Below are 27,718 nucleotides of genomic sequence, written 5' to 3' on the forward strand. Positions count from 1 at the left end.
AGGTACTAAATAGGCAGAGTCACCCTGTGTGCCTGTAGCCCCAGTGCTGGAGGTGGGGCAGAGGATCATTGGGGCTGGCAGGCCAAGATCTGGGCTCAGTGAAAAACCTGTCTCAAAGGAACAAGGTAGAAGTTGACAGAACAGGACACCCCGTATCTTCCTCTGGCCTTTGCATGTACAAAGCATAGGAGTTTGTGTGTGTGTGTGTGTGTGTGTGTGTGTGTGAGTGAGAGAGGGGGGGGAGGACATAGTGCAGGTGTGTAGATACATAGAGAAGAATTCACACACACACACAAAATTAACAAAAAAACCAAACCCACAAAACCTAGGGACACACACTGTAACCTCAATTCAAGAGGCTAAATAAAGTAGGATTTCCCTGAGTTTGAGGCAAACTGTGCTGCAGATTGAGTACCAGGACAGCCAGGGCAGCCATAGTAAGACCTGGTCTCTACAAACAAAAGATTTTACAAGGAAAATAATCTGAAAGCACACTTTATTGTTTTGCAACCAGAGACTATAAAGTTTTCAATATTGAAATGAAGTAAATAAACAGAACTGAATATGGAACAGATAGAAAAGCATTCTGATAGTGTAAAGCGCCGGCCTGTGTCTCAGGCGGACAGGTCAGATGTTCACTACTTCCTGTATTACACCAGCCAAGCGTGAAGGGCTTTTGGCTGGCTGTGCTGGTGCACGCCTGTACCCCTAGCACTTGAGAGGCTGAAGCAGAAGGATTGCCGTGAGTTCAAGACCAGCTTGGGCTATAGAATAAGTACCAGACCAGTCCTGTTTCTGAAAAGGGTTTTCAAACTGCAAGCTGTTGGAGGCAAAGACTATTGTACGTGGGCTTGCCGCTGGTAAGAGTTTTGTGGAGCAATTTGTTTGGTGAATGTTTGAGACTTTAAAAAAAAACAAACAGAAAAAGGAAGGGACCATGACAAAACGTAGTGCTAGAGACAGCTGGGGAGGGCTTGGAGATGGGCATCCGGTAAGGCTCTCTTGCTGGCTTTCTTTCAGTGTTAGATCCATTTTGAATTGCAGTAACGGTGTTTGCTTGATTGCATGCCCCTGCAGGTGATTCTGAACTGCTGTGAGGGCAGAACACCCAAGGAGACGATAGAGAATTTGTTGCACAGAATGACTGAAGAGAAGACCCTGCCTGCCGAGAGCCTGGTAAAACTCCTCCAGGCTGTGAGAACAGCATTCCCAAACCTGGGCCTCCTGCTGGAGAAGTTGCAGGAAGTAGCGGAGTCACCTGGCACCACAGGTACTACTTAATTATTCCGTGTCTGGACAGGGGCAGCTTGTACAGAAAATCACAGGGTGAAGCTCCCTTCTGGCTCCATGCTGGGAAGAGGAGCTCTGTGAAGCGGTGGTATTGCATTGTGAAGCGAGCTCTGTCAGAGCAGCTGGGATCTGAGACTCTTCTCCATTTAGGTCCCTCCTATCATCTCTGTGGTTCAGGCTTATTAATGGACGCTCTTCCCACAGGGCTGGCCAGGGTCACCTGTGAGACTGAACAGACAGAGGGGCCCAGAAGACTGTGCATTCCAACAGACTGTGTGGATGGATGTGAGTGGCAAATTCAAATCCTTATTGCCCCCTTCCCAGCTGTGTACTACAGTCCCTAGGTAGCCCCCTTGGTGTCCCTCAGCTTGGGGGAGGGAGCCCGTTTCCCTTCTTAACCCAGCTGGAATTACTTTGCCTATGTAATTGTGTAATAATTATATTACACACACAAATCAGGGTTCCCAGAAATGAAAATAAGCTGCTGTTCTACTCCCTAGTCCTTCCTTGTTGGCACTGTGTGCTCATGTTTCATCCATTACCTTATTTTTTCAGTTGTGTGATTGCCCCTGGTTAGCAATATCAAAACATTCTCTTGCATTTCCAAGAACTCCGATCTCTTTTGAAGGTTGTATAGTTTTCTGTCACACAGATATGCACTGTGTGTTACATGTGTCCTGACTGGGGCAGATGTGGTGTAATGGGAAGCCTGGAAGCCATGGTGCCATTCCTGGCCGTTTGACCTTGAGCTTGCAGCTTCCCTTTATGAACCTTACTGTCCCTGGGGTGGGTGTAAGGATTGTACCATTGCATTCATTTCTGTGGCTATTGTGAGATGACACCCATTAACATTTAGCGACGTGCCTGGCACATGGTGGACTCAGCAGATATTAGGGCTGTCCTCACAGTGTCATCACGTGGCTCTGCAGTGGCCATGGCTCTTGGCCTTCGGGTTTTTTTGTTTCTTTAGGCTTAGTTTCAAGAAGTGGATTTACTGGGTTAAAGAGGAAACAAAAACATAACTATTTATAAACCAAGGGATCTAGTTTTGTTCAGATTGCTTGTATTTTCTTTACCTTTAAGGAAATATGACTTAAGAAATAGCTAACAGATGGGCACAGGGGGCATCTGAACAGAATGGCATGCCTCTTCCTGGGCACGGCCTGGACTGGTGGCTGATGGTATCTGGGATCACCACATGGGTCCTTTACCCCAGGCATTGTGAGGAAGACCCCCTGATCTGTACATCAGAGCCTCTCACAGTGCAGCCTTCTCATTATCCGCCTGCTGGGCAGTCCCTGGCTTCTACCAGGCACTCGTCTGTGTCCGTGACCCTGAAGCACAGGTGTCGACCAGAGGAGACTCAGATGCTGTGTGTGTGGCCCGGGGCTAGCCACGAGACTCTACTCTGAGGCTCTCAGCTGTTCCCCTCACTTGCATCTGTGGCCCTTATTGTCTGTAGAAGCCCTTGGCTCTTGTGGAGCCTCAGGCCTTATTGTTGTGCTGCTGTTCTTCCAGCCCACCCTAGCCCTGAGGACTACGGAGCTGAACTGTTGAGAAAGTACCATGAAAACCTGTCTGAGGTTCTCACGGACAACCAGGTGCTGCTAAAAGTGATCTCACGTGCGAGGAGCTTGGCCCCTGGAGACAGAGAGGTGAGCAGGAGGGAGGAAAATATGGCTATGCATACACACATTTACATTTTCTATAAATACATATACGCCGCCAAGTTGAGAAATGCCAAGAAGGAGACTAGAAGGTGACTCATTTTCTAAGGGTAAATGCCAAATAGAATAATTGCAGTTTCCTTTTTTACAGTTTTATTTATTTAGTTTGTAGACTGGACAACTTTCAGGAGTCAGTTCCCTCCTGTCAGGTGAGTTCTAGGGATCAAACTGAGGTCATTAGACGTGGTGGCCAGTGCCAATACTCCCTCAGCCATCTCACTGGCCTAACTAGTTGTATTTCAATATTTTGTACTGCATAGTTCTGTAGTAATAAAGAAAAGCCTTCACGAGAAAGAACAAAGAACTTTGTCACAAATTAGAACTCTGTCAGTAACCAGCTTTGATGTACATGCCTATAATCCCATTGCCAAGGAGAAGAGTGTTCTGAGTTCAAGGCCAGCCTGGGGTGCACAGTGAAATACTGCCTAAAAACCAAACCAGAGAGAGAGATGCTTTCAGCTAAGATTATTTTGTGTGTGTATATGTTAGCCACACCTAGAGCATCATAAGCTTTCTATTACTAGGCTGTGTCCCTGACTCTACTCCACCTGCTTACACACAAAGTAAATTTGATTGTAAAAAGCCCCCGCGGTTGAGGAGGTGAATGTTGAAAAGACCTCCCCTCCTGGAACACATTCACCTGAACCCAGTACTGATACTTAACTGTTTTGCCACCAACTCAGGACCAGACTCTTACGCCCATGTTTATGTTGCATCTTGAAGGTTATGGAGACACTCGTGAAACAGGACTCTGGCTCAGGTGGCTTCAGTTCCCTGATGTCAGCCGCTCTGGAAAGGCAGACACTCTCTGCAACAGCCATTTGGCAGCTGCTGCTAGTGGCTCAAGAGACCCAGACCTGCCCACTGAACCTTCTCTTGAAGGAAGTAGGAAAGGAGCCTGGCGCTGGGGCTTTCTTCCGGGCAGGTGAGTTGTCTGCCCTGTCTTGATGTTGCCCCTTACAGTTGCCATCTGTGTCCCTCCCCTCAGGAGCAATGGCAGGTAAATTCCCGTGTCCTCCTATATAGTGGGGTGACCATAGGTGACCAAGGTGCTGTGTTTGAGGAAAGCAAGAAGAAAGGATTTTCAGTGTGTTCAGAAAAGTGGCATTTGAGAAGCGAGGTAGTGAATTCTGGTTCAAACATGGCACAGCATCCACACACGGAAACATCAGGTGGTAAAAGCTCACAAAGGCTTATGTGTTAAAGGAAATTGTGTCTGGGGATATGGGTGCTGACAAGCCCTTATTCATTATGCCCTGGCTACAGTGGTTAACTGATCTCACTCTTAGAGACGACATATATTGTCTTTGTGAAGAGTGGAATTGAGAGGTAAAGGAGAAAATGATGCCCATGGTTTGGCTGAGTGTTCAAGTCTCCCTTTTTTTCAGTGACTGCCCCAGAGAGCACTGTGTTGGAAATAATCCTGAGGCATAGCAAGCTGGTCACAGAGGCCATCCAGCAGATGATGGAGCTCAAGCACTTTTCTCCAGAGGATGAGGCCCTGGCTGAGATTGTGAAAGAGGTGGGGAGTGGAGGGGGTGGATAATGGTTTGTGGATCTTCAGATTCTGTAGAACTTTACAGGGAGATGCCCTGGAGCCATCTTCATTCTCTGCGGTATACTGTAATTACCGCAGTATACCGTAATTACTGCATGCTTAGTGCTCTGCTGGCTCTTCAGAACACCATACCGGGCCTTTTTTGGGGCTACCAACCAGTTCCCAAATCGTGACGTGGAGACTTATTATTAGTTATGAATGGTTGGCCTAGCTTAGTCATGTTTTTGGCTATCTCCTTTATCTTAACCCGTTTCTCTTTACCTTTTGCCTCGGGACTTTTTACCTTTCTGTATTTCCTGTGTCTGCTGACTGACTGGTCCCAGGTGGCTCCCTCATTTCTCCCTTGTTGTCTTTTTTCTCCTCCTGCCTAGATTTCTCCTATTTATTCTTTCTGCCTGCCATCCCTGCCTATCTCCTGCTTAGCTATTGGCTGTTCAGCTTTTTATTAGACCAATCAGGTGCCTTAGGCAGGCAAGGTGAAACAAATGCAACACATCTTTACATAATTAAACAGATGCAGCGTAAACAAATGTAACACCACACCTTCACACAGTTAAAGTAATCCACAGCAAAAACAAATGTAGCACATCTTTGCCTACTTAAAATAGTATTCCACAACAGAACACCTTTGTTCTTTAACTTTTCAGCCGTAAGTGGCAGGTGATGTCATCTCCCTTTACAGAAGAGTTCAGGCTTCGCAGTTGTTTCCAGTGTAGGAAACTGGTGAGTGAGCGGGGAAGCCAGTGACACAGCCCCAGCAAACACATCTTCCAACTGCCTAAGCTCAGAGTAGCTGGAGAAATGGTGACTCTTTTTAACCATGTTCTCAGAAGCAGCTGGTCTCAGAAGAAGGAAGTTGGTCTTACTGCATGTTTTCTTCTGGCTTCCTGAAAGAGCCAAGATAAACATAGAAAAAAGCTTTGCCCATATGAGGCAGCAAATAGTGCCAGCTCGTTTTCTGTGTGGCATCTCACAATGGGACCAGCATCCCAGAAAATCTAGATGGGGGCTGAGGAAGACTCAGAGATGTCCAAACTTGGCCTTGTACATCTCCAACAGGGAAGAATAAACAAAGAAACATAAAATTAAATCACAGATGTACCTGGAGTGACCTTTTGATCCACGCAGACAGAAGGGCAGGTTCCTAACCATCCCCACTGGTGACAGCCCCGCCTCAGTCTGCCTCTCAGACAGGAAGAAGGCGGTGCACACCCCTGCAGCACTCCAGAGGCAAGGCTCATCTGCCTGTCTCTCTCCAGAGTGCTGTGCACTTCAGAGCTGAGGCCTCTGCGGTTGATCGCTTTAGCCTCACTAATTAGTCTCCTGCCTGCCTTCAGGGGCATCAGGGTTATTTAGATAGACCTGAAAAGAGCATAAGGGAAATATCTTCCAAAATGAAAGTTCCATGTGGCCATCTGTGGATGGTCTCAGTTTATTTTCTCAGTGTGCTCTCTGCCCATAGCTCTAACATTCTGAAAGAGGACAGCTTTGAAATCATATTCCTGGCCTCTTTAAAGCCCCTATTTGAACCGGCTTTAAAACGCTGAGTTTCAATGATGTTTAAAAGGGTACATCTAAGTGTCTAAAAATATAAAGCCACTCTCTATGCAGAATTACTTCTAGACATGGAGGCAATTATATATTATGAAAAATTATCCTGATCTCTACAGAAGCAGCCGCTGCCAAAAGCTATAGCCCACCCCCACCCCTGGCTTCCCATGCTCAGATCCAGAATCTTATACCCTCCTCCCCCCTTCTAGACTCATTACCTCCCCCCAACTTCCTGTGCTTAGTTCTAGAAAGATCCTTGAGGTGCCAGGTGCTAAGAGGACAGTCCTACAGAAAACACCAGTGCCCCCATTTGTTCTCTCTGTTTGCACGTCTGTCTTGATATGTGCTTTCCTGGTTTGCATTTTGCTAATTTTCTTGTCCTTTGAAAAACAAGGCTCTTTGTGTGTCTCCAGGAGAAATATAAACCACCTGGAGAGCTCTGTGTCTTCTTGAATTCCATCCCCATACACCCGTCCCCCGCCCCCGCTGTTGAAGAGCATGGAGAAAATCTGATGTTAACACAGCCCTGTCTCTGGGTTTCATTTAGATGCTGAGCATATCCTCCGAGACAGTGAGCCCTGAAGCGGCCCTGAGAGCAGTGCTGAGCAAGGACATGGAGAAATCTGTCTCAGCCCCTGCAATCTGTCGCCTCCTGTGTGGTGTCCACAAGTCTTTCCCTGGCCTGCAACCCCTCATGCAGGAGTTTGCACACGTTGGTAAGGAACAGGGGTTGGATCCTGCTAGACCCCAGGGCCCTTTCTATATTGAGTAGAAGAAACAGCGGTTGATGTAAGAGGATGCCGTGCTTCAAGATATTTATTCCTTTTACGTGCTCTTGGCGCCTACTAGCCAGGAGCCGCAGGTGTGGCATGGTGCTATTTGTGTTTAGTGGGAAGTGAAGATGACAACAGTATTACTTCTGAGTTTCCTGAGGATCCAGATAATCCGGTCTCTCTAAGAGTGTGTTAAAAAGTAGCAAAGCATGATAGAACGAGCCCTAGAGCCACGAGTGTTCTCCTGTGCAGGGTTTCTTACGAAGGAAAATGGAGAGCAGAGGTTGACGGTGGGTGATAGGTTTCACCCTGGAGCCAAGGACAAAGAGGAGAAAGCAGCCAACGCAGCCAGCAAAGACTGCCAGCCCACGGAACAAAAGAATCAGGGGGAGCCTGGGTCCGTGCCAGAGCAACAGGAGAAAGACACTTCTGCCGCCCCGGACTCTGCCAAGAAGAGCTTCATCTGCAAAGCCTGTGACAAGAGCTTCCATTTCTACTGTCGTCTGAAGGTGCACATGAAGCGCTGCCGGGTGGCCAAGAGCAAACAGGTGCTGTGCAAAGACAGCGGTGGGACCAAGGACTCGGAGAAGGGGCTGGAGAAGCAGCAGCTGGAGACCCACAGCGTGGGTGGAGAGCCTGACGCCCCCAAGAAGAAGAAGAAGCGGCTGCCTGTGGCATGTGACCTCTGCGGAAGGGAGTTTGCCCATGCCTCAGGTATGTCAGAAGGTGGTCGTAGAGGACAGTGGCTGCAGATGGTGTAGTTTAGATTCCAGCCTAGCCCCCTGTGTGTGCCTTTGGCACTAGGACCAGTTCATAGACACACAACGATCTTCTGAGAAGAGCATAATCACTGGGGTTGGCTCCCCAAGCGTTGCTCTCCCAACTGTTAGGGAGGTCCCTCATCCACTCTTCTGCACTCTTAGGGTGTTTGACGATAGAACTAAACACCTGCACCACACCCACACCCTGGAGATTGTAACTGTAGCCAGATGTTTGGCCTCTGGCTTGTTGGTGCCCACATCTCATTTACTTATTAATAAGAAACAATTTATTGATATGAAAATCCTGAAGTATTAAGTCAGAACCATTTTGCCTTGCCCCAGATGTCTGGTAAACCTAATGAACTATAAAAGTGTGAGGAATGAATGGGGAAGATCGGCTAAAAATCTCTATGCCAAATTCAACCAGGAGTGAAGCTAAGGTGACAGGGAAGCAGGGAGCAGACTAGTGGCATGTGAATGGTGTGGCCGGCAACACAGGCTAGTGAGCTTGAGCCTGGCGAGTGCCGCTTGTTTGGACATTCTTCTGCTGTGTTCCTGACTCTGGTGTCTCGTCCGGGCCTGGTACCCCTTCCTAGGCATGCAGTACCACAAGCTGACCGAGCACTTCGACGAGAAACCTTTCTCCTGTGAAGAATGTGGGGCAAAGTTTGCTGCCAACTCCACCCTAAAGAACCATCTGCGCCTCCACACTGGGGACCGCCCATTCATGTGCAAGCACTGCCTCATGACCTTCACACAGGCCTCAGCCCTGGCTTACCACACCAAGAAGAAGCACTCAGAAGGTGAGGGGCACCCTTCCTTTCCCTGCACAGTGCCACTGGGGGAGCTGAAACCCTCTTGACTTTAGGCAGCTCAGTAGTTGGGGAAGTAAAGGCAGAAGTGAGCATGTATGCACAGTAAGCATGTATGCACAGTAAGCATGTATGCACAGTAAGCATGTATGCACAGGCTGTAGACAGCTTTCTGGGAGGGCTTCTGAGGAGTCGGCTAGAGCAGTATTGGGACTTTGTGGTCAGAATTTACATGCAGCCGGGAATCGTTTCACTTGTCATAGAGTTGAAGCAAGAGAAAGGGCTGATGGAGTACACTGTGGCTGGGCCATGCTAAGTTCCTGGTGACTAGCCTGGGGTCCTTGTGCCCTTGCACCTGCTGGCCTGAGGGCTGGGGAGGGTTAGAGATGGGTGGAACATATCAGTACGTCACAAGGTAGCATCCCAGGATGGTGGAGGAGACCATGGTGGGGACATGACCAGTCAAGAAGAGCTCAGCTCCTAGATGTGAGTAGCCGTGCTTCCATCACTTTATCTGGATGGTTTCAGTGTCCTCTCTGTCTCAGCATTCCCTCTTTACATTTAAAACTAAACTTTGGCAGGCCACGCCTCTGCTCCACACTGCAGTGGCTTTTTATCTGCAGTGGAATCTGAGTCCTGATAACCTGCCAGGCCTATGGATGCCACTCTGCCTTCTGCTCTCAGCACTCCAAGCACTCACACTCACTTCCTCGGGGGACTTCTGTGCTTGTCACCTTTCTTGGTGACACCTTCAGAGGTGTCTGCTCCTCTTCCCTCCTCTAGACATACCTTCTTTGGCCTCCTTAGTGGAAACTGCCTCAGCCTGTTTTTACTTTTCTCCACATGCTTACCGCGTCGAGAACCATGCTCCATAATTCAATCACCCTAGTGCCCCATTAGAGCACAGGCTCTGTGGTGACAGAATTGCTAGTCTTTCAGGAGAACTTAGAAAAGTGCATGGCAACAAAAGGCCCTCAAGGAACTCTTGTTTGTCCAGCAGTGGTGGCTCACCCTTTAATCCCAGAAGCAGAGGCAGGTGGATCCCTGAGTTCAATTACAGCCAGGGATATACAGAGAAACGTTGTCTTGAAAAACCAAACTTACAAAAAAGAAACACTTTGGTGAGTGGATTTCTTGAGTGCTGTTCCAGACATAAATGATTTGTGAACATGCTTACCCTGTTCCTGTAGCACTTAAATTTCAGTGGACAAGATAAACAGCAACTGTGGGATAGAAATGGAGAAGGTAGTCATTGCCATGGTGGAAACCAAGGCTGGGGAGCAATGGGGAAGGACAGGGCTGTCCACACCATCAGGGAGGGCTCAGCCAGAGGGACATCCGGAAGAAGGGCCACACCCCTCCTCAGTGCAGATGAGCTCCAGGTGGACCACAGAGCTGGCAGCAGAATCCTGAGGGGACTGCGTTAAGAGGCAGTATTCAGAGAGGGGCTATCAAAGGCCAAGGCTTGCAGGGTTTTCTTATAGCCAAGGAAAGGACTTCGGTTTTCTCTTCTGTCCTCGTGAATTACCAAAAGTAATAGCTTGAAATAATACGTGTCATTACCACCAGGGAGCTAGAGATTATTTTTAGAAGGGTCCTGAATGACAAAACCAAGGTTTCCTCTAGAGTAGGTTTATCAGGAGACTCATTTCCTAGCCTGTGAAGTTTCTAGATTCTTGCTTGGTTCTGAGCCGCATCACTGCAGCCTTTCTACCTCTTCCTTGGACTCTGTGTTCTCTCTCATCTGGAACTCCCTAGGCCACCTGGATAGGATAGTGCAGTTTCTCATCACGAGACACTTGATTCAGTCACAGTAGTGACTTATAAGGTGACAGTAACAAATTCTTGCTACAGAAGCCTCCAAAGAGTTTGGATCAGAGTGATGATAAGATGGGATTCACGGTGGGCACATGTGTTTGTATGCATGTATGTGCATGTGCAAAATCTTCCTCAAAGCCTGGCCAGGAAAAAAGTAAGAACAAGGCTCCAGCTGAAGTGGGGCCTAGTACTAGACTTGCTGATCTGGAACCCCCTCCGCAGTGGCTACTCCCTGGCCTGGGAGGAAACTCTGGCTACATTCTCGTGCACATGGGAAAGTGAAGGAGTCAAGGGCTGTGTGCTGGCTGCAGTGGGTCACTGCAAGCCCTCATCCCCTCTGAATCCCCAGATCATCTTTGTAGTAGTGAGAATTCATGCTAGACTTGGTTGTTAATTTGCTTTGTTCTGTTGTGAGATGAGTCTCCCATAACCTAGGTTGTGCTTTACAAGAACACAGTGTGTTTTGCAAGATCTAACTCACATTTCTGGACAGAAGGACCTATCTCTGGCTGGAAGTGGAGTGTGCTCTTCCTCTCTGTAGAAACCTGATAAACAAACGGGTTCTCTTAGAGACAAGAGCTTTGTTCCCCATCCGGCTGTGCTCACCCACTGTGTGATGGGTTATGTTTGTGAGGTAGATGTGTTTGATGATGTGCCTCAGACTTACCCAGCATTGCCTGAGGTAATGTCACCTGCCAGTGACATTTCTCTGGTGTGTGCTTTAGAGTTTGTTCTGTTTGTAGGAGTGCCATCCGTGTTCAGTGCTTGTTCTCACGTGTTCATGTGCGTTTGCAGGGAAAATGTACGCATGCCAGTACTGTGATGCTGTGTTCGCCCAATCCATCGAGCTGTCCCGGCACGTGAGGACCCACACTGGGGACAAGCCGTATGTCTGCAGGGACTGTGGAAAGGGCTTCCGGCAGGCCAATGGCCTCTCTATCCACCTGCACACCTTTCACAGTGAGTACTGCAGTCACAGTGTCAGGCACCACAGGCCACGTTTGGCACGGAGGAGGCCTGTGACAGTCATAACAGGGCAGTCACTGCGCCAGAGCTGGGCCCCATTCTGGGCCCTCTCCTCCCAGTGTTGTAAAGCCCACAGTCCCTCGGTCCCTCCTTAGCATGTCTCTGTATACTTTCTGCTTCTCTGTCCAGCCTGCCTCCTTGTCTCTTTAGCTCACCTCACAGTGTTTTGCTGCCAGAAGCAAATTGTGTTGGAAGGAGAGAGTGTCTTCACTGTCAGGCTCACAGGACACTGAAACAACTCCATCAACTCATCCAGCTCCCATGTTCTACCCTTCCCTTCTCCACTGTGCTCGGCAATGCTACCATATTCCCTCCAAACTCTCCTGCCTGGCATTCCTCTCCCAAGTGCCATTGTGTTTCATTGAGTTGTCTGGGGCTGCCCCAGCTGCCTGTCTTTCTCAGAGCTACACACGCACACCCACAAAACACTATTGGGTGGCTGGCCCCTGTCATTTTCTTCATCCTTCTTTGCAGTAACCGTGTACTCTGGAACTAGCATATATAGTCAGCACAACACAGCAGGTAGACTGGGAGCGCATACTCTGAAAGTCACATGAGTTTAGATTCGCACTCTGACCCTTCCATATACTTTCCTTGAGACCTTACATTTCTTTGCCCTGCTAAGCCTCCTCTCCCTTTCAAACTTGAATAAATAGGAATAGTAATGCCACCAGCTTGACTTGTCAGAAAAACTAAATGACAGTGTCTTAGTGTTCTGTTGCAGTGAAGTTTAGTTCTTTATCATCGTGGTGGGAAGCATGGTGGCACACAGCAGACATGGTGCTGGAGAGCAGCTGAGAGTTCTATATCCAGATCCACAGGCAACTTGACTTGATCGTTTGAAACTCCCTGAAGCCCACCCCCAGTGACACACTTCTTCTGACAAGGCCACACCTAATCCCTGTCAAGTAGCAACACTCCCTAATGACCAAGCATCCAAATATATGAGGCTATGGGAGCCATTCCTGTTCAAACCACCACAGAGAAAGGTTTACGTTCCACGCCTGACTCAGAAATGCTCAGTAAACACCAAAGACTGGTGTTGCGGGTGATAAGCACAGCCTTGTTGGGTACCATACATCACCCTCAGAGCGTTGTTTCCTGCTTTGCCAGGTACCTTGCTCCCGTCCCTCTGCCCCCACTTGCTCTCTCATCCCAGTGTCTAGCTGTGGCATATGCTCTGTGTACACATGTCCACATCTCTTATCAGCCACCCATTAAGGACTTTCCCAGAGCTCCTATGTGCCCAGCATGTGTGAGGTCATGTACCCCTGAGGAGTTAGCAAGACTGTGACTCTAGTCAAGTGGACTTCCAGATGAGTGGGGTTTGGGTCAGATCCAGTGCCACAGTTCCAGTGTCTTCTCAACCTCAGGAAATGATGATCTGTGAGTCCTCTTCTCACAACAGTGGGAGAATCAGTGAAGGAGAACATTTAATCTTCAGACTTAGTCTTGCATCCCCTAGAGCCCCGCTGGCATCCCCTAGAGCCCCGCTGGCATCCCCTAGAGCCCCCGCTGGCATATCCTAGAGTATACCATTCATACAATCCTGGTATTCAGGGCCCAGTATTCAGGATCACAGCATTGCTCATAGAAACTGTCAAAGAATCTTAAAAGATAGTGTGAACCTGACATTTTTATGGGGGTAACTAGCAAAATGGTTCTCAAAGCTGCTGTTGGCAGTATTCCTGGGTTAAGCAAAGTCACTGTACATACATAGGCGGAGCTATGGCTTGGACTTTCTTGTGGACAGAGGATTTTATTATCAAAATATTTTGCTTTTAGTTGCTTTAAGAAAAAGATACAATGTTTTCTGTCATCTAGATGGCAGAAATGTCCATCAGCAGTGGTTCCTATTTTTGAGGTCTCATTGAGGAGTTGGCATATCCGTGGATGTATAGGTGAGACCTCTTCCCAATTAGATCCTTGAGCAAGGATTGGTTGATCTCTAAACCTTGATTTTCCTAATCTTAAAATAAGACTCAAACTAGACCCTCTTCTCCCATTCTCTGAGTTAACATGCATAAACTTCCTGAATACACCCACCCAGTGCTCACCAGGAGTCTGTACAAAGGCTTTACTGTTGGGTCTCAAGTTGGGACCTAAAAATGTGTCCCCTTACTGTCACTGTCAGGAGACACAGTGACACTCTAGAGGGTGTGTTGGGAAGGTCTACAGGGAAGTGGTAGACAGACCTATCACTGCAAACAGGAGAAACAAGCATGATACTGACTGTAAAGTAAACCCATGATGGAGAGTTTGACATATAAGACAGGAAGTGAGTGGTGGAGGTGAGCAGTTTGACACTGCAAAGATGGTGAGTCCAAAAGCTTGGAGGAGTCCTGCCTCCTCGGGAAAAGGAAGTAGAGCCAGATTGTTGCCACACTGGGTTGGGGTCCTTGGACTCTGGTGCCACAGGAAGTCTGAACAGCCCTCCATCTTGCTTGTATGTAGCGGTGGCATGCCACTGACTGCTGCTTGTGCTACTGTCTCCCTCTGCCCCTCCCTCCCGTGGATGCCCTGCCTGGAAGCAGACATAGAAGATCCTTATGACTGCAAGAAATGCAAGATGAGTTTCCCCACGCTGCAGGATCACCGGAAGCATATCCATGAGGTGCACTCCAAAGAATACCACCCTTGTCCCACGTGTGGGAAGATCTTCAGCGCACCTTCCATGCTGGAGCGGCACATGGTGACCCATGTTGGAGGGAAGCCCTTCAGCTGTGGGATCTGCAACAAGGCCTATCAGGTGACCCTGGCCACCAGGAGCACACCCCCGTCTGTGCCTTACTCCCTATTGGCGTTTGTTGCCTGCAAGCTTATCTCCAGGATGTTACAGACAATTTGACTCTGAGAAAGCATGAGCTGGGGCTGTACTCAGTGAGCACACACTTAGCATCCATGAGACCCTGGGTTACATCCCCAGCAGATTGTAGTCTGATTTTTCTTTGGGCCACCAGCTCACAAATAATGAAATGGAGACTTACTAAATATGAAAGCTTGTGCTTAGCTTAGACTTTTTTCTAACTAGCTCTTATAACTTAATTGACCTCTTTCTATTAATCTGCATTCTATCACATGGCTTGGTTACCTTTCTTCTGTCTTATGTCTGATTTGTTCTATTGGCATCTCCTGCGTGCCTCAGTTATCTCCTTCTACTTCTCTGTCCAGAAGTCCCACCTATACCTCCTGCCTAGCTATTGGCCACTCAGCTCTTTATTGAATCAATCACAGTCACAGCAATATATCTTCACACAGTGTACAAATATCCTACAACATTTCCCCCCTTTGTCTAAACAAAAAGGAATGCTTTTAACTCTTAACATAGTAAAACTAAATACAGTATTAGCAATTATCCTTTAAGAATTGCATTCACAATGTCCAGTCCATTTGTATTTGGCATATTTGGAGGAAGTATTATCCATCTTATCTTGATGAATTTAAAGTTTTATACCTAAACTATTATTTTTATCATTATTTGTATTACTATCTTTAAACTACCTTTTTATACCTCAAAACATTTTCTTAGATAAACAGTTTAAACTTTTATGTTTCTCAACCTTATTAACTTTACATCTCTTATGTAAGTTTCTTTTTTGAAATTCGTAACAAGGAAAACTATATCTCATCTTCAGCTCCATTAGAGACTAGAGAAGTATATAATATTACCTGAGTCAACAGAGAATGCAGAGTAAACCAACTTCTAAAATTATAGAAATGACAGAAACAGCTGACTGCCTGGAGAGTCACGCAAGGTTCATATGCAATGTTGGAACATCCATCTTTGGCCTGTAGGCCAGAATATCACAGACTTTTCTGTGAAGCAGGAATTTTTGAAGGCCTGTCCTACCTTGTCTTGGCAGTCACTTTCTTTTGCATCCTTCTTGTCCAGTTTGGACAGCATTCTGTCAGCAGTCAAGGCAAGGGGAGTTTCTTTGCCCCGTGACTAACTTTGCCACATAGAAAGCAAACTCCATATGGAGGTTCTTCAATGCCCATCATCCTTTTTTGAAGTAAATTGTTGCTTCCAGGAGCAGATGTGTCTCACTGTCATGAAAAGCCTTATGTTATTAAAACATTTTAAATGCCATATTCTATAGGTCTTTTGAAAGTGTTTGAAGACCATCTATCTATTTAAAATATATGTTTGACCTTGAAAACATACCAACATGACTATAAGTTTGATACTGATGACTAACTACCAACCTGTCTTTCTTTTTATACTAAATAGCTTTAAAGGACTAAAACTTTACTTTTTCTGGGGGGTGGGACGTTGGAGGGGTTGAGACAGGGTTTCTCTGTCGCTTTGAAGCCTTTCCTGGAGCTAGCTCTTGTAGACCAGACTGGTCTTGAACTTATAGAGATCCACCTACCTCTGTCTCTGCCTCTGAGTGCTGGAATTAAAGGTGTGTACCACCACCACCTGGCTAAAACTTTACATTTTTAAATGAGCTACATAGGTACTGTACCTTAAACAAGAGTAGAACATATACACAGTATAACAAAAATAACCTTAAATTTGTATTGATATACAAAAATCCATACCAATGTAAAATATTTGAGACTAGTTGTTGTTCAAAAGTAGACTCAACAATCCACCCATTTGTTCCATAATTTCTATACTATATCCTTCTTTTTCTCTTCAGAAAGAGATCCCTCCTTTATTCAGTGTTTTTCCTGACCATGACCAATAACAACTTGTAACCAACCCCCCTAAAGGACGACCAACACCCATAACCATGGAATGACAGAAAACCACTCATCCCACCTCTTGGGGATGTGGGCATCTGTTCTCTAGACTGCTTCTTGCTATCTGGGGGCAATGGCCTCTTTAAGGGACTCTGAGAAAACTGGGATAATGGTCAAGTCCTGGGAGAGCTAGCTGTGTTATTTTTTGTTTAGTCTCTGTGTGATGGGAAAGTGTAGAGCTTATCTGAAATTTTGGCTGGAGCACAATCTCTGCTAGCAACTTTGATGTTGATCTGGATGTAGAATTTTGAGGAAATCGTAACAGGCATTTTGCGAGGCTTGATCACCTGGGCTACTTGTCTTTATTGGTGTCTGGTCCTTTTCTTGAAAACACGTAAACTTTTAAAGGTAACATATATCATCAGTAACACAACTATGGAATTGCAGTGTGCACAAGTCAGTTAAAGATGATTTTTTTTTGTTTTATGTTTGTGCAGCTAAAAGACATCTTTTAACTTTATAAGTTTATTTGGACTGTATAACCAAACCTCTATCCATGCCATAGGAAAGGATGACATGTAATAATAGGTCAGGAGGACTCTAGCCAAGATTTATCATGTCTCATCCAGTCTTAGAGCTGTTCCCATAGCAGAGGGTTATACATCACCTGTCCTGTAGTCTTTTATGGTTGTTTTCTTGTATGTCTATAACCAAGATTTTTAGGAGGTCTCCCTTAATCAAATCTGATCTTTACTGATTTTGAAGGAATCCCTGTAGCACGACTAATAAAAACCCAGAGATTGATGTTGGGGTTAAAGCTGAAAGACCAGAGAAGCAAAACAGCCAACTACTAGAGAGCTCTTACCTCTGCAAAGCCTTCAGACTGAAAGAGAGCAAGTTTCTGTCTCATCCTGCCTTATATTCCTCTCTAGTGCTAGTATTAAAGGTGTGCACCACCACCGCCTGGATTCTGTGGCTGACTAGTGTGATTGCTAGGATTAAAGGTGTGAGCCACCATTGCCTGGCCTGTGTGGCTGACTAGTGTGGTTAGCTTTGCACTCTGATCTTCAGGCAAGCTTTATTTATTAAAACACAAATAAATAGCTTTTTTGTTTTCTGTGGAAACAAAAGTACAATCTCTCCATTTCTGACTTCCATTCTGAAGCTTAGACATTCTTAAAATACATAGGTTGCTTTAATTTAGTGCTTTCCATAAGCCAATGTCTCTCAACAGCTATTGTTTTTTGTTCCTTAGCATTTAAAAATTTAAAGGTAACAAAACACCATACAGGATTCAGACACCCTGTGTATTTTCCATCTTTACATCACTTTTTCCTTTTATATTACTTTACTTTCTGAGACTTAATTATTTTCAAACTATTTACCTATTTTTCTATGACTGTCTATGTAATAGGAGTCTGCTTGTTTGTTCCCGGCTGCTCAGCTCCGAAATAACCACACAGAAACTATATGAATTAAATCACTGTTTGGCCTATTAGTTAAGCCATTGGCCAAAAGCAGCTTCTTTATTCATTAACCAATAAAGGCAACACATATACAGAAGGACTTCCCACACCATATCTATACCTATGTTCTTTTCTTTCTTTAGCATCTGAGCACATTTTTATACAAACTGTATATATATACTATATATATAATATATATATAGTGTGTCAGTCGGCCTCGGTGGGAAGATCCTTATATCCCACATATGCTTGCATGAGTGAGGGCTTACTGTAGGGTCTACTGAGCTCTGCCTGTAGTGGCCTCTCCACTAACATCAGTCTCCAAGGGCATGATTCTAGATCCATAAGCTTGTGTCCAAACTTTCTGTCATTGCTGGGACTTTCTAGGGTTTAACATTTGCCAAATGCCTTGCAGCAATTGTCTGGTCTCTGGTACCACAATCGAACCCACCACCCAGATGTATTTGCTGCCCAGAACCATCGGTCACCCAAGTTCTCATCACTGCAGTGCAGCTCCTGTGACAAGACCTTTCCTAACACCATCGAACACAAGAAGCACGTCAAAGCAGAGCATGCAGGTGACGCTGGTGCAGCTGAGGGTGGAGGGTCTTGTTTCATTTGTCCAGGCACTGATATTGCCTCTGTTCTGCCCTGGCTCCCCAGAGGAGGCCACACCTACCCAGCAGGAGCTGTAGTGTATGTGGCAGCAGTTCTCAAGCCCCCTAGCATAGAGCAGTGTAAGCTCCAACCAGCCCTCAGGAGCCAGCCAGCTCCTGGAAAGGGTGTCGGCTTTCATGGCAGATGGGTCCAGGTGGGAGTCTTGGCTCTAGCTCTTAGCAGCTGCATGACCTTGGCAGGTGACATCTCTTTTCTGAGTCTGTTTTCTTCTCCTCAGAATGGGAGTTATTAATACCTTCCTTGCAGGTACATTTGGGGATAATCACAGCGGCTGTCAGTTACAGAGCGTTTCCTATGCGTAGGGCACCAGCCAAGCACTCTGTATATTTTGTCATTTAATTCTCGCAACCCCTTTGCATCCATCTGGAGCAGATGAGTGCTCTTTACCAGTAGGTTACCCAGATCTCTACAGGCACAGGCTCCTAACAGTTGGCAGATGCTATGTGGAACGTGGGTCCTCGCCCTATCCAGCCCTGTTCTTCATCCTTTGTCCTTCCCTCTGCCTCTTTCCTTTCACACTCACAGATCTGAAGTTCCATGAGTGTGACCAGTGTAAGGAGCTCTTCCCCACACCAGCTTTGCTGCAGGTTCACATCAAGTGCCAGCATTCAGGTCAGTGACCCTTCTGCATGTCCCTGAGCTGAGCTCCACCATTCACAGCGCTAGAGCCCAGCCTGTCTATTTTCTGACTTGTGCCTACATTTCATCTGGAAGATGGCATACCAGTACCAACCTCACCTGAAACCATGAAAGCTTCAGGCCTGGCCCCGATACGGAGCCCTGTGTGAGAGCCATGACTGTCACTGGTGCTGTATTTCATTAAATATAAATTGAGCCATTTTTAAAGAAACATCCAGAAGGAATAGTGCTGTCAGCAAAGCTGTGCTTTTTTAATTACTAGAATTTGTAGGCTATTCAAAGTAGTTTTCCCTTTTTTTGTTTTTGTTATTTTTTTTCCAAGACAAGGTTTCTCTGTATAACAGCTCTGGCTCTCCTGGAACTTGCTTTGTAGACCAGACTAGCCTCAAAGTCACAGAGACCTGCCTGCCTCTGCCCCGAGTGCTAGGATTAAAGGTGTGCGCCACCACCACCTGGCAGTATTTAGTCTTAATTGATACTGATTTTTGTCATGTCACTTACTCAAGTACATACGTAAAAAGGAAATCCCAAAGCATAAGAAATAAAGGAAGATGAGCATTATACAGTAGCCTTTGGTCCCCTTTCCAGTGTTACTCTGACATCCATCAGAGGACAGGAAGCCAATGGTTTGGTCCCCTGAATACCTTATAAAATTGGGCTGCTTTAGGTTCCCAGTCTTGGAATGTAGCCAGTACTTCATTTGCCTTCTCCCGCTTAGACCACTGGATCCTTGAGAGGTAAAAGTGCGCCCCATCCTGTTTAGACATGCGCTCCCCTAGTCCACAGACTCATCTCCAGTATGCACAGTTGTGGTCTAGTGGTCAGGTGCCATTCATCCCATTCAGGAGTCTTTTTTTTTTTTTTTTTTAAGTTTTTCGAGACAGGGTTTCTCTGTGGTTTTGGAGCCTGTCCTGGAACTAGCTCTTGTAGACCAGGCTGGTCTCGAACTCACAGAGATCCACCTGCCTCTGCCTCCCAAGTGCTGGGATTAAAGGCGTGCGCCACCACCGCCCATTCAGGAGTCTTAAATGTGCTTCCTGAGGCTGAGCTCAGCGCTAGGATTCTTGCCTAGCCTTTGAAGACTGCAAGTTCAGTTCCCAGTCCAGAAAACAGTGCTTCCTAGATTGAAGAAATGCCGTCCCGTTGGCAGGCCTCTGCTATTGAGTGAACAGTGGGCAAATTCATACCTCAGCAGAGGCAACTTGGCCAGAGTCCACTGCAAATGGCACTGTGGCCTGAGGGCCCTAGCCTGCTCTTTGTGCAGTTTCAGGTTTGAGCTTCAGGTCCCGTGAGCCCTGTCTCTACTCCCCCATCCTCACTGTGCCTCCCTCTTCCTCCCCTGCTCTGAGCCATCATTCCCCTGCGACCAGGTAATGTCTGCTGCCTCCTCCTCCAGGGTCGCAGCCATTCCGGTGCTTGTACTGTGCGGCCACTTTCCGCTTTCCTGGAGCACTGCAGCACCATGTCTCCACAGAGCACTTCAAGCAGTCAGAGAGCACCTTCCCCTGCGAGCTCTGTGGTGAGCTCTTCACTTCCGAGGCCCAGCTTGATGGCCACTTGGAGTCTGAGCACCCCAAGGTAATGGGCACTGAGACCCAGGCAACCAGCTCTCAGATGGTGCAGGTGAGACTGGGGTCATTGGATGTGAACAGAGTTCCGAGGGTTCCTCTAGGACACTCACCCTCAGTATCCAGTCCCACTCTGTGGGCCTCTCACAGGTCCTTACACAATGCCTTCCTGATCTTAGAATCTCTGAACTGCCTATCAGACAATGGGAAATTCTAGTCTGTTGTGGCCCCTAGGTGGAAGGAGCCTGGAACAGGAATTTGCCGGGTGGAACCGCAGTTTCTCCTTCCAGCTCGCACATTCCCCGCCTTCTGAAAGGCACTGCGGGATCTGGAGGGCTGTCAGGAAACCCTGGAGAAGACTGCTGTGTTCTGCAGGCAAGGCCCGTGGGTAGACCTGGCTGGATAGAGGATGCATTTGTGTAAGCCTGTGCCTTCACTCACATGGTGAGAAGGCTAAGCTTGGCCAGCCTGCTTCCCTGCTGCTTCCTGCTCTTGCATCTTCTCCAGAGGCGGCAGAAAGGAAAAGAAACTGACTTCTGGCAGCTGTCAGTGGTTCCTAGAGAAGCTGGGGTCGGGTCTGTATACTGATGGAGGTGTCTGTCCAGCTGTCACACTGTCCGGGTGCAAGCCAGTCTTGTTTTGCAGCCTCTGGAGAGCAGGGCAGGATTCCGGGTGAGGTTCTCATTGTCATCCCACCTTGAGCTACTCTGCCTATGTCTTGCCTAGAAACAAGGCTTCTAGACAAGGTGTCCTACAGGTGGGAGAGGACTCCACTCCAGAAGAGAGAGAGAGAGAGAGAGAGAGAGAGAGAGAGAGAGAGAGAGAGAGAGAGAGAGAGAGAGAGAGAGAGAGAGCGTTTACTTCACAGCAGTTCTACTGAACCAGACACCTGGTGACTGGCCACCACAGTTATCCCACAACCCTGCCACACAGCTGAGCCCACTCTTCCACCCTGGCTGGTCCTCCAGAGCCAGGTGGCTATGCCCTTTGGCACACACTGCCTTAGAAATGTCAAGGCATCAAATAGCTTGGAGGTGCAGCAGGAACCCCAGAAGAGCTGGGAAGGCCTTTGTTAGCAGAGTGTGCAGGTTTTCAGGGGCAGCTGTAGCCTGTGGAGAGGACAGGAGCCTATGCCTGCCCCACCAGCCACTGGACCAAGTGACTGAAGAGAGCTGGAGCAGCCATAGTTGAGCTACTTTCTCACCAAGAAGGCGTTCAGCCTCAGAGGGGCCCGAGCTCTTGGTAAAGCACTCCTGTTTCCTTGGAACCCTTGCACGGCACTTATTCTGCATGCCATTCCTGAGACAGGAGAAGCCAGTGCAAGCTGCTGCGCCAGTGTTCGCTGGGGTGTAATCACAGAGTCCATGCACCCCGAGGTGGCGTACTGAGCAAAATTATAGCAATTTAGTGCACAGAGTTATTTAAATTGTCTGCCTGCCTCTCTTTTGCATCGCTGGTGTGTGAAACTTCCCTCTTCCCATTAGGTGTAAGTAATTGCTCTCCTCAGGTGAAAACATAAATATCATCATTACGGCGTGAAACGGGAGCCATGTAAATTCTGGGGAGCTCACTGTGGACACTGCCCGGAGCAGCCTTCCTGTCTTTCCTTTCAGGTGATCCAAGCTCCAGAGCCAGCAGCCCCAGCCGAGCAGGTGATCACGTTAGAGGAGACGCAACTTGCTGGCTCACAGGTGTTTGTGACCTTGCCAGATTCACAGGCCTCTCAGAGCAGCTCTGAGCTTGTGGCAGTGACGGTGGAGGATCTGCTGGATGGTACTGTCACCCTGATCTGTGGTGAAGCCAAGTGAATGGCTGCTCCTCCAGTAGCGGGGGACTGGACTGGACCGCAGAGGAAGCTCACAGCCTGCCTGCCTCTGCTCTAGCTGCTGTCCCAAGTGGTGAGCTGTTGGACTCAGCGCCACCCTGGTGCTCTCACTTGGAAATCAGAGGCTTCGTCATTGTCCTAGGACCCAGTGTCTGAGCCATCCACTCTGACGCCAGCACTACCGCCTTCATGGCAGACAGCCTCAATCCTCCAGGCTGCAGCTCAGGCCTAGATTCCACTGACCCCCAGGGAAGTCTGGCTTCTGAAATGAGAGTCTGAAGAGTAGTGGGTGGGAACTGGTGGCCAAGGTGGCCGAGGAGATACATCATGCTGGGTAGCCTCAAGAGCAGGGGAGTTAACCTGCATCTGAGCCCACAGAGGGCCTGCAGACACCGCCAGTGCCTCTGCACTAAAGCACCAACAGCCTCCAGGGACATCAGCTCGGCAACTTGCCCTTCCCACTTCCCCCATCCTCTCCTCTGCTCAGTTGCCTCTCAGAGCTTGGCTGTAAAGCAGGTGCCAATGTTAACAACACAGGAAGCTCTCATTGCCATTCCGGATCCCTTCAGCTCTGACCTTCCCAAAACAAAGCTTTGGAGCATTGCTGCGGAAGGCACCTTCGCGTGAGGCCATCCGGCTATGCCTGCTTTTTTGGATGTTTTTTTGTTGCATTCCTTATGGAGAGCGACCCTGTGATCTCGGGCCTTCCATGCCTTCCAGTAATCAAGGCTGAAACCTCTCCTCAGCCTGGAGACCTCTTGCTGGCTTCCTCTGGAGCATGTGATAAAATGACCCAGCTCCTGGGGGCAGGCCTGTGCCTGCATGTGGGGGATGAGAAGTATCCGAGGTGGCCTCTGTCTCTGCCACTGGTCCACCTGCCTGGTGCATGACCTGCTCTCTGGGCTCCCCCTGGCTGCATGCTCACTGCAGATCGGTGCTCTATTCAAGTCTGAGTGTCACAGAGCCTTTTATCTTTAGATCCTGAGATACAATCTGGTAATTGATGGCTCATGGAATCTGGTTGGAAGTGCAATTAGATGGATGTTGGTTCCTGCTGCTTACAGAGAAGGTTTGCATTATCTTCCTTTCCTGGAAGCCCAAAGATATCACAGCTTTTGCCCATCAGGCAGGGCTCCCTGCCACCTAGTGTGGCTTGACTCCCTACACAGGGGAATGCCCTGATTTGGTCACTTGCCTTTAAGCCACTTGCTATCAGAGATAAGCCCACACAAGTGCAACTCACATGACCACGTGCAGAGTTGAAGGTCAAGTCTTGTTACGGTGTAGGTGCATTGCCACCATCCCTGCACCTGGCTCACTGCGGAGGACAGGAGGTAGCGATTTAACCTACAGCAGTGTTCAGTGCCACCATCCCTGCACCTGACTCACTGTGGAGGACAGGACGTAGCAGTTTAACCTACAGCAGTCAGTGTTTCAAGGGCTGCCCCTACACTGGGCACAGGCAGCCCAGGTGAGTTTCCAAGCTGGATTCCAGCTCTGGCCAGCCTGTCCCAGTCAAGCCCACCCTCATTGTATATGCAGGCTGCTTGAATTTATTTGCTAAGGAATCTTTCCCCTTCTAAAGTAAATGTTTTGCAAAGCCATTCAGCCTCAGAAACCAAACACTGACCAGAAGATGGTGCTCAAACATCAAGACATCACCTCCCTGAAAGCTCAGTGTTCCCACGCTGCGGCCCTGGCCTGCTGGCTTTCAGAGCTGTGGCAGCCGACCAGGGGAGCTCTTGATCTGTAAGTGGTGTGCCAGTCCCTCCACATCAGTAACCCACTGAAAGACAGTGGATGGCACATGCTTCCAGCCTCTGTCAGGAACAGCAGTTCAAAATAATACATCCTGAGATCCTATGAGGGGAGGTTAGCCTGAATACACAAAGCCGAAAGTTAGTGGGCAGGCCCTTCCCGGCCTGAAAAAGCCAATCTCGGGTTTCCTGGGGACCCAGGTGGTGCTCGGCCACACGCTCCCTTCAGTCACCAGATGTGTCTGCCGCAGAGAGCCGTAGGGCAGGTAGGCTTGCCGCCCATCCTTGGGTGCACAGCTCTGGTACACATAACCACAGCGCTGGATCTCACCTATCCTCAGCGAGTTCTGTTCTGGTGACTGGTGGCCTCTGCTTCAGCTGCCTGACTTTTTATAGTGACTCCGAAGAAGCCTGGGGATAGTCTGCGGCTGCTGCCCCAGAGACCTGAACTACCGCAGAGGGCATTGTTAATGGGCTTCTTTGTCCACATTGGTTTTACAATGGAAGTGTGGTTCCATTTGCTTCCTCCCCATGAATATGTCTGCCTGGCCCTTGGGCAGCAGCCAGAGGGGTCTCCGGGTTCCTTGGAATTTATATATTTGAGCCATGGGGCACCAGTCCTCCCCCAGGGCTCCTGATTCAGCCACTGAAGAGGAGAAGGCAGATAGATACCAAGCTGAAGTCTGGTTGGTCCGTCACCAGTGCATGGACACAAGCAGGTGACTGAGGAGCAAAGACTGCTATGAACATTTTGGCCAGTGTAACAAAGGTCTTTCTCAACTATTTTATAAACTGACTCTTCTGTCTCCAAAGCTCTTTATTGGAAAAGCTCTGAGTCCAGTCAGTACCCAAGTCTGTGACCTAAGCTCTAGGCCCGTGTGCTGTGCTGCCCAGTTGAAGGAAGCCTCTGGCCCCTGCTGACCACAGGGGTGATACCTCACCCTTGTCCCTAGAGTGAGCTCCAATGGTCAGGGCTGAGGAATGAGATGAGGGACAGACATGCCAAATAACGGGAAAAGATCTCTATTCTCTTGGGGATGGGAGGGTGTGCCTTTAAATCTCATGTGCCTGAGAACCTGTATTGACAAAAGATGGAGATACTGACATGACAGCATCACTTAGAACAGGCAAGTGCTTCTAAGGGACAGGAGTGTTTCTTGTGGAGCTAGAAAGTTGGCCAGTAGTGGCAATGACACTGGTTTGCTCCAGTGAGCTCTCCCAGCCTAGCCCTGTGCTGCAGCGCCCTGTATGTCCCATCAGATACTGGGAGCCCGGAAGAAAAGTGAAAGACATGGGGCCAAGGGAGTCAGAGGCGGGTTAATAGTTTTGTTGCTATGGAAACTTTGGGGGCACTGAGGACTTATGCTAAAAACTCAGAAAGAAACTCAAACTTATTCCAGTCTAACTGGGCCTATGAAGAAAGAGAGCAGTGCATTCTTTGGGGACTATGCTGAGGAAATCATTCCTTGGGCTAATTTACATGGCCTTCAAGTTGTGACAATGGTCATGGTTTCCCTGAGCAAAGCCACCCATGACCAGGACAACCAGCCCTATGAGATGTGTAAACTGGTTGCCAAACATCTCCACTCAACATGCACTGTGCTTACAAATAAAGTCTGTACTTTGGAAGCAGTTGTGGTACGTTATTTCAGGACACTGGTGTTGTAGACCCTTTTGCTTTTTGGTTCTGGGCAAAGGGCTTGGTGTCCCGAGACCATTGTGCACCTTCAGGCCACATTTGGCCTGGGCGATAACTCCCATCACACAATTTCATCCTAATTTCTCTTTCGAAAGCAGCACATTTCAGAGCATGGAATCCAGGGGACACCCGAGTTGCCCCGCACTATCCTCCTGGAGGGGCGGGGGGACACCTGCTCAGCTCCTTCCTAGGCTCTTAACAGTAAGGGGAATGGTGGCTATAAAATCCGGATTTACTGAGTTTAGTGTGGAAGGTTTACACGCAGGCCAGCCTCCTGTGCTCTCTAATACGAGGAGAATCTTTTCTTCCTCCTGTCTCCCCCTTCCTGAATCCTCTGAGACCCCTTACGACATCCACCACTTTTCATTTTTGTATTGATCTCAGTGGCTCCTAAGTGTGCAATAGATAAGTAAGCAGAAACAAAGATGTCACGGTGCTGTCAGCTGATAAAGGACAAGAGGTGGTACTAGGAAGACCAGAGTTGAGAGGAAGCCTGTAGCGCACCACGCCCATCTGCGCTACCATACAGTTCGTGCACCAGGCAAGGGGCTGGAGATTTAAACACAAAGACTCACAGCAACACTGGTCATCCTTGAAACAGGAATGCCCCCTTTATTCTGTCCAGGGGAGCTTATATAGGGATCCTTAACTGATAGCCATGCCCCAGCCAAACCCACCAGAAACCACTCCCCTGCCATCAGGAACTCCTTAGGGTCTCGTGCTCAAAGCAGCTGCAAACATTACAAGTTGTTTACCAGAAATTCAGGATCTGGGGGGTTCACAGCTCCCAGCAGAAGCCTGCTGCATCTTCAAGCTGAACTCGGCTCCAAGACTGGGAAGACGGGGGGGGGGGGGGGGGGGGCTCTGTGCTCACTTCTGGGATGATCTTAGGGCACAAAGGTTGATGTTTTCAGAACTCGCAGACACCCTACTGTCCACATGAGGTTTTCACAGAGAGACTAAAGCTGTCCAGGTCCCATCTGGACCAGTAGTCTTGAGTGTACTGCTGTGAGATCTAACTGAAGCATGTCCTTGGGCCCTGGAGGAAGGGGAATATAGGGTCTGGGATGGTGTGAACAGAGGTGGGAAATGGGCTGAGGGATCCCTGGTGAGCCCGGATGAGGGGAGCTGGCTGGGGGAGGCAGTACAACATAGAGGGAAGGGATGGGTGTGGGAGCCCCCTCTCTCTTAGTGAGAAGATGACCTTGGACAAGCCTTTCCTAGAATGACAGAACAGTTATTAACATCTTAAAGTACCTGAGTGCAGAGGCTCCTGTTAGTTGCTGCTGTCTGTGACAGGCTCAAGGGGAACAAGCAAGGGCCAAGAAGGACTAGAGAGGAGCAGAGCCCTGTGTATCCCAGGGGAGGCTGAGAACAAGGGCCTCTAGACTTCACTGCAGTAGGCCCAGAGCCTCCCTGGGACAAACAGGCTCCTGGAATCCGCTGCAGCACAGCCAAAGGACCAAGTCTGGTGAACATAGCCAAGCTCCCAGCTGCTCTCCTGCATCTTCAGTCCACCGTTCACTGTCTCTCTGTCCACCTATGATCATGGGTGGAAAAAAGAAAAGCTGCCTAATGTGATGGCACAAGCCTTATAATCCCTGCCTTCCCAAGGAAGAAACGTGATTGTAAGTTCGAAGCCTGCCTGAACCACAGAGCAAGTTGGAGGTCAGCCTTGACTGCTCGACAAGACCCTTGCCTCAAAAAAATAAAAAAATAAAAATTCTGGGTGAGATAGCACACTCCTTAACCCCAGCACTCAGGAGCATCTCTGAGTTCAAGGCCAGCTAGCTACATTGTGAGACCATGTCTCAAAACACAAAGAGAAAAATGGGGGAAGAGAGAACGAAGTATTGTATGTGGGGGTATCATCATCACCATGGCTTGGGTAAGCCTAGAACTCAAGGATTCCCTGAGAAGAGGCATCCAGCATGTGCAGACACCATGCTCCCCTTTTCTCTGCTTGCCCCCTTGCTAAGTGCTCTCAGAACACAGGTCCCACGTCACCTATTGCATGTGTGGCAACAGAGCTGATCATGGACAGTGGAGTCACTGGATGCTTAGGCATTGCTTGCCCCTGG

The 27,718-nt window shown here is 48.3% G+C and overlaps 1 protein-coding gene across 3 annotated transcripts in view; it reads left to right on the forward strand.

Annotated features, from left to right (window-relative positions):
- The window catches only part of Zbtb40 (zinc finger and BTB domain containing 40), a 70,522-nt gene extending 44,983 nt beyond the window's left edge, over positions 1-25,539 (forward strand). For 2 of the 3 annotated variants that reach the window (XM_057784769.1, XM_057784768.1), the window contains exons 6-19: positions 1,078-1,270; positions 1,495-1,575; positions 2,809-2,945; positions 3,741-3,942; positions 4,406-4,539; positions 6,674-6,842; positions 7,152-7,613; positions 8,257-8,463; positions 11,086-11,250; positions 13,851-14,065; positions 17,887-18,049; positions 18,675-18,761; positions 20,185-20,411; positions 21,970-25,539. In XM_057784769.1, the coding sequence (XP_057640752.1) occupies positions 1,078-1,270; positions 1,495-1,575; positions 2,809-2,945; positions 3,741-3,942; positions 4,406-4,539; positions 6,674-6,842; positions 7,152-7,613; positions 8,257-8,463; positions 11,086-11,250; positions 13,851-14,065; positions 17,887-18,049; positions 18,675-18,761; positions 20,185-20,411; positions 21,970-22,164 (2,637 nt within the window). In that variant the 3' untranslated portion in view covers positions 22,165-25,539. The remainder of the gene's footprint in view (positions 1-1,077; positions 1,271-1,494; positions 1,576-2,808; positions 2,946-3,740; positions 3,943-4,405; positions 4,540-6,673; positions 6,843-7,151; positions 7,614-8,256; positions 8,464-11,085; positions 11,251-13,850; positions 14,066-17,886; positions 18,050-18,674; positions 18,762-20,184; positions 20,412-21,969) is intronic. The other variant, XM_057784770.1, reaches the window with a different exon arrangement.
- The last annotated feature ends 2,179 nt before the right edge of the window (positions 25,540-27,718 follow it).

This window comes from Chionomys nivalis, chromosome 11 (genome assembly GCF_950005125.1).
Source record: "Chionomys nivalis chromosome 11, mChiNiv1.1, whole genome shotgun sequence".
Lineage (NCBI taxonomy): Eukaryota > Metazoa > Chordata > Mammalia > Rodentia > Cricetidae > Chionomys > Chionomys nivalis.